This window comes from Cebus imitator, unplaced genomic scaffold (genome assembly GCF_001604975.1).
Source record: "Cebus imitator isolate Cc_AM_T3 unplaced genomic scaffold, Cebus_imitator-1.0 Scaffold31, whole genome shotgun sequence".
Lineage (NCBI taxonomy): Eukaryota > Metazoa > Chordata > Mammalia > Primates > Cebidae > Cebus > Cebus imitator.
Window position 1 is genome coordinate 6,691,893 of NW_016107346.1, and position 6,855 is coordinate 6,698,747.

Below are 6,855 nucleotides of genomic sequence, written 5' to 3' on the forward strand. Positions count from 1 at the left end.
ATTAGACCCAAGACAGCCAGGCATGGTGGCTCATGCCTGTAATCTCAATACCTTAGGAGGCCAAGATGGGAGGATGGCTTGAGCCCAGGAGTTCAAGACCAGCCTGGGCAACAAAGTGAGACTCTGTCTCCACAAATGATACATTTAAAAATTAGCCAGACATGGTGGTGCACACCTGTAGTCCCAGCTTAGGAGGCTGAGTTAGAGAATCACTTGAGCCTGAGACATCAAGGCTGCAGTGAGCCATGATTGTGCCACTGCACTCCAGTCTGGGGAGAGCAAGACCCTTTCTCAAAAAAAAAAAAAAAGCGTAGGATACATAATATGGATGAAACTCACAAACATAAAGTTGAACACAAGAAGCCAGACACAAAATAATGCATATGGTCTGATTCCATTTATATAAAGTACAAAGACCAGCAAAACCCATCTAAGGAGTTAGAAGATAGGATAATGGTTATCCTGGGCCTGTGGGGAGTGGGGGGCAGTGGTAATAACTGAAAGGAATAACTAAAAGGGGGCACTAAGGGGCTTCCAAGGACTGATGATGTCCTGTTTCTTCAACTGGGCACGCTTTATACATTACTGTCTTTATATACACTGTATACAGGTGTGTTCAGTGTGAAAACTCAGCTATACAGTCATGATTTGTGCTCCTATCTATATATATTGTGTGTATGTATGGGTGTGTGTATATATAATACATATTTATATACACACAAGTCATTACATATAATTAAAAGTTTAAAAATTAACCTAGACCAAGAGGAAAGCTTAAAACCAGTTGAATTCTTAGCACAATGCAGAAATTTTCCATTGAAAAGAAAAAAATATTGTTATAAATAGAAGCATCATTCAAGGTCACACATAAAATCTGGACCAAAGTCTAAGTTCTAATGGGCAATGAGCAGGGTTTCCAGAGAGCAAGCATTAAATACTGTCTACCCAGGATGACAGCAGATGTTCTCATGGTGTTCACAGGTAGGGAAGTGGGCCCGGATAACCCTTCCCATCGTTGACAAATTCTACCAAATGAAGACATTCTGCTTCAAGTTTTTACTGATTTTATTTTAATTATAATATCCTATATTTGCCAACAATGTTCAACTCACCTTTTTAAATTAAATATGCTTTCAAATCTTAATAATTCCCGAATATGGTGAGGTTTAAGCAAAAACAAAGATTCAACTTCTAAATTTTGTAACTTTTTAATTAAAATTTAAGACATCACAGGCCTTGTGATGCAAATCGCTAATGCCTGTATTATACTACATGAAATTCCTCCATGGCCTGGCAGGCATTCTAGCCCTCTACCTACTTCACAGATGAAGAAATTGTCATTTCCAGTTCAGTTTTATTAACCACTGTATTCTGGGAGCCCAGGCCCCTGCCTGTCGAGCAGTAAGCACTCAACAAACGTGCACGAAATGTACGAAGGAGGCTTGGAGAGGTTGTGTAAATTGCCCAGGTCACCCACCCTTCCTGGATGGCCCCGGCCCTCTTTAAAAATCAATCCAACAGGAAGGCGACCAGCGGAACTGGGTGATGATCCTGAAGTGAGCCACACCAGATGTGGCCCAGACTTCCGCATGCAGCCTGCCCTCGGGTCTCCTGGAGTCTCCCCAGGTCGGGCGCCTCAGCTTTGGTGAGAGTCACACGCGACACACCCTCTTACTCAGAGACGAATCGCTCTGTTGCCTCCCCTCGCTGACCACAGGTGCTCCAGGGCTCTTTCTAAAGGAGACAGCTATTCCAGCCGGGAGGCTGGAGTCTCCCGGCCTGAAGGCCCCGGGGTGTGAGGGATGGGTTTGCCTGGAAGGAAAGGAAGTGGCCGCGCGGCTTTAATCATCGGGGCTAGTCCCCGGCGGGCCTTGGGGGACAGGGAAACTGGAGGCGGCCTTAAAGCGGCGAGATGAGAGGTCGCAAGAGGAGCTGCAGAGTGAGCGTGCGTCCAGCTTCTCGCCGCCAAACCGCCCTTCCGCCACCCTTTGCCCTTAAAAATCTGCAGACTGCGCCTCCTCTCCGAGGGAGCGAGACCTAGCAGGCCCGGGGCTGGGCGTGCCCTCGCCTGCCCCGCCGCGCGCTGCCCTCAGCCGGGCCGCTGGGGGCCGCGCAGGGCGGAGACAGTGCACCTGGCACATTGCGCCCGGCAGGCGGCGGACACCGAGCCTCAGCGGGAGGTCCCGGCGCAGCTTCGCCAGCGCGCCCTGGCTCCAGCCCACCCCTGCTGCAGCCTTGGCTGGGCAGCCGCCGACACTGGACGCCCCCCGCTCCCCACTTCGCCAGCGCCTCCTCCCCGGCTCTGCTCCGGGCGGTTTGTAGGGACTCAGCTCTCCACGTGCAAGTCTGCGAAGCGGCACGCAACAGGCTCCTGGAAAGGAGGTGGGTGCTCCGGTACTAGGGCTGGGGAGCTGGAGGTTCGGAGGCTTTGATGGGCACCAGTAGCTCCTGATCCCCCTACCCCCTTTCTTTCTGCAGCCTCTTGTACTTAAATGGCTGTTGATTGAAAATAATTTCGTCTGGATGTGACCACCTTCTCCTGCCCTATGCATCTGGCCACACGAAACAAACTTTCAGTCCAGCCTTAATGGGAGTAAGGGGCATGCTTATCCACCCAACATCCGCCCCAGGTCCTGCAGAGCTGGCAAAAGACAGGCTGAGTGGCCTTCGGGCACCAAACACCTTCAGATCTTCCAGGGGAAGCGTCGGGGACTGTCTTCCCCTCCTTCTTCTCTTTCCTCCTTCCTGCTCTCCATCCCTCCATCCCTCCTTCCCTGCTTTCCTTTCTTTCTTTGATTTTCTGCGAAGGGCTGTTGAGCTTCACGTCTGCCAGTAGCTTTGCTTCTTGTTTTGGTCTCCTTAGATGCGTTTTCCTGGCTGAAGTTTGCTGCTATCCTTGACAAGTAACAGCTTGCTGCAGACTAGAAGTTCACTCAAAAATGAAGGCGCAGAAAGATAGGAGAGGAATGCGGGAAAACCAGCTTGTCTAACTTTAGCCTGCGTTTTGTCGTAAAGGGAATCAGCATCTATCTATTGCCTAAATGCATAGTGTTTTAATCACCCAGGTTAGGAAAAGAAAAGACCTTATATCGGATTGCCCAGTGAAATAAGCAGTAAGGAATCACCTTTAAAAGTTATTTTCTTTATACACAAAACTTTTTTTTTTTTTTTTTTTTTTGAGACGGAGTCTCGTTCTGTCTACAGGCCCCAGGCTGGAGTGCAGTGGCCGGATCCCGGCTCACTGCAACCTCCGCCTCCTGGATTCAAGCAGTTCTCCTCCTGCCTCAGCCTCCAGAGTAGCTGAGACTACAGGCGTGCACCACCATGCCCAGCTAATTTTTGTATTTTTTTTAATAGAGACAGGGTTTCACCATGTTGGCCACAATGGTCTTGAACTCCTGACCTTGCGATCCGCCCGCCTCAGCCTCCCAAAGTGCTGGGATTACAGGCGTGAGCCACCACGCCAGGCCCCAAAACATTTTAAATAACTAGACCTCCCAATCATAGAAATTGTAAGGATCTTAAAGTCAAACAGTTCAATGCCAAGTTATGAGGTTGACGATGAAGGGGCATCTTTTTTTGTCTGCTCATTGGGCAAGATTCATGTTGATAGAAATGCTTAGTAAAGGCAACTGAGAATTCAGTTCATGCAGTTTAAGGAGTTTTCTTTCATTTTGGCATTACAACATTATCAGAGTGGTTTCCCAGTGTGGTGGATAAGAGTTTGAAGTTAGAAAGAAAGACCTGGATTTCCATCTGGCTCCAGCATCTCACTTGCTGTGTGACCTCAGACAAGTTGCTTCATCTCTCTGAGCCTGCGTTTACTCATTTCTAAATGAAATTGTTGGGAGGATGAAAAGGGATAATGGAAGACAGGAGTTAACACAGAGCACATCATCCAGTCGGCAGGTGATACAGGATACCTGAAGCCGATGATGACAGAGGCAAGCAGTTAGGCCTAATGCAGTCACTGACTAAACCACTCCCCATGCAGAGGGTTCTGTGTGTGCCTCTGTGCATGGGGAGTAGATGCATTGCATACTTCTGACTATAAAAACATAAGGAGCTACTTCTGAACTCTTAAATTTGATTCTAATCATAAAATCTGTCCCAAATCTGTTCAGATTTGGAGTATTAAATGTATCTATGTAACATATTTTGAGATTCTCTTATGCTTACAAATGAGGAGTTTCAAGTGAACACACAGAACAGATATGACACTGGTTGTTGATTTATCATTAAAAGTAATGTTCGTCAGATGTTACCGACATTCCTGGCTTAATATTGATCTGAATAGGTTGAAGGGAGGAACTGAGTATGGCCACAAACCAGCAACATCTGGAGCCTGTTAAGAAATGCATGGCCCCGCTCAGTAAGGTGGTTCATGCCTGTAATCCCAGCACTGTGGGAGGCAGAGATGAGCAGTTCACGAGGTCAGGAGATCGAGACCATCCTGGCCAACATGGTGAAACCCCATCTCTACTAAAAATACAAAAATTAGCTGGGCATGGTGGCATCTGCCTGTAATCCCAGCTACTCAGGAGGCTGAGACAGGAAAATTGCTTAAACCTGGGAGGTGGATGTTGCAGTGAGCTGAGATCACAGGCAACCTCCAGTTTGGGTGACAAAGCAAGACACCGTCTCCAAAAAAAAAAAGAAAGAAAGAAATGCATGGCCCCTCCCCGGGCCTGCTGATAGAATATGCATTTTAATAGAATCCCTGGGGGATTTGTGTATATCCTCAGTTAGAGGAGCCCTTTCTTAGGAGTTTGAGTGCACTGATGTTTCTCAAAAATAGGCCTTATGAAAACAGATTTCTCGTAAGCTGGCTTTACATGGTAAAGTGAAAAAGACTCATTATCATTTAAATGATGTTTACTTTAAATGTTTAAAACAGCCAAGGGCTGTAGCATTATTTATTTCTGTTTAAAAGTAAGAGAGAACTGACATCTCACTTTTTGTTTAAGTTCTGCCGATTTTGGATTCCAGTGTTCCTGTTACCCTCCAAAACGTTTCAGTTGTGAATGTTCTCTCTTGCTAGCTTCTCCAGTTAGGGGAAAACTATGGGTTTGAAGTTCACACCCCCATCTGTACCTTGAAGAGCGAGCTTTTTATATCTGTTACTCCTGTTTTTAAGTCTTTTGCCAAAGATGTATCCAAAAACTTAATTGGTGCATTTATATAATCTATTTTTATATGATATAAAACAATAATAAGTAAATCAAATACATGGCAATAATTATTAATAACCCGTATCTTTATATGCACTTAAGGTAAAACTATGTATTACAATGACTGAAATAGGATTTTGGCTTTTTAAATTTTTTGAGCTTTATTATAAAATATAAATTTTTGTAGGAGGAATGTAATAATATACATTAAAGATATTAGAGATAGGAGATTTTAATGACATCCCTTAAGCGTCAACTTTATTGAAGTATAATTTGCATACAACAAAATGTATTCAATGGTAGTATATTTTAAATCTGTGCATTTTACTACATGCAAATTATACCTTAATAAAATTGATTTTTTAAAAAGGTAACATGGAAGATTGCCTATTGCCAGGTAGCTGAGAGAAGGTCAAAAGAAGTCAATAGAGAGAGGAAATGAAGATCGAAGCATTGAGTGGACGAAGAAAATACAGAGCCAAATGGTCTTGGATGAGTGGGTGAATGAAAAATGAAGTACATAAATTTAGACAGTTTGAGACCATTTTTATAAAATTTTTTGTTTTTAAAGTTAAGATGCTGAATTTAATATCTGGAGTATCAGAAACTTTGCAGAGTTTTTTGAAGAGGAGGTTAAAATGAAAAACGAAACGAAAAACAGAAATTTTGCTCTGCAAGTCTCCTGGCACGTCCCATTTCCTTCCCACATTCCAATCTATGTCTGCCTTTGTGTTCAGAAGACACCAGCATTTGCCACAATGCTGTCATCCACTGACTTTACATCTGCCTCCTGGGAGCTTGTGGTTCGCGTTGATAATCCCAGTGAAGAAGAGCAGAAAGATGTCACACTGCGAGTGTCTGGAGACCTTCATGTCGGGGGAGTGATGCTCAAGTTAGTAGAACAGATCAGTAAGTTACTCCTGCTTTATGGTTTCTCTGCATTTGAAACCCTCTCTGTTGCATCGCTGCTAATGGCTGGTCTAGGTTTTTCTGATCATCTATCTTGTAATGGCCTGGGGAGCAATCCCCCACCCCCCATCCCAGAGGAAAGAGAAATAGAGAGCCCAGGCTGGGTGCTGTGGCTCACACTTGCAATCCCAGCACTTTGGGAGGCCAAGGTGGGCAGATCACCTGAGGTCAGGAGTTAGAGAACAGCCTGACCAACATGGCGAAACCCCATCTCTACTAAAAATATAAAAATTAGCCAAGCATGGTGGTAGGCACCTGTAATCCCAGGTACTCAGAAGCCTGAGGCAAGAGAATCATTTGAACCCAGGAGGTGAAGGTTGCAGTGAGCCAAGATTGTGCCGCTGCACTCCAGCCTGTGCGAAAGAGCAAGACTCAGTCTCAAAGAAAAAAATACAAAAACTTGAGTCTTTGGTGCCAAGTAAAGTTCCCAGCAGGTGTAATGCTGGACTTCAGCAGGGATGGAACCCATTCCACTAGTGACATCTAATGTGGCTTTAGGTAGCTTGGCATTTGAATGCTGTGTTAATTCTCTGTTTATACTTGATAGCTTAGTGATAAATTGGTGCTGCAATGTCTTTTAACACTTATCCACCACTTACTACTCTCCCTGTTTAAGGAAAGAAATCTTCAGTGTTACATTCTTCACATCAGGAGCCAACATTGTCAACCTAGAATTTAATAACATTCTCTTTTCATTGTGCTTATTTTACCTTCT

At 44.8% G+C, this 6,855-nt stretch overlaps 1 protein-coding gene across 1 annotated transcript in view; it reads left to right on the forward strand.

The window, feature by feature from the left end:
• Positions 1-1,583: 1,583 nt before the first annotated feature.
• FERMT1 (fermitin family member 1) overlaps positions 1,584-6,855 on the forward strand; it is a 46,420-nt gene continuing 41,148 nt past the window's right edge. The window contains exons 1-2 of the mRNA XM_017523975.2: positions 1,584-2,382; positions 5,909-6,084. Of these exons, the coding sequence (XP_017379464.2) occupies positions 5,930-6,084 (155 nt within the window). The 5' untranslated portion in view covers positions 1,584-2,382; positions 5,909-5,929. The remainder of the gene's footprint in view (positions 2,383-5,908; positions 6,085-6,855) is intronic.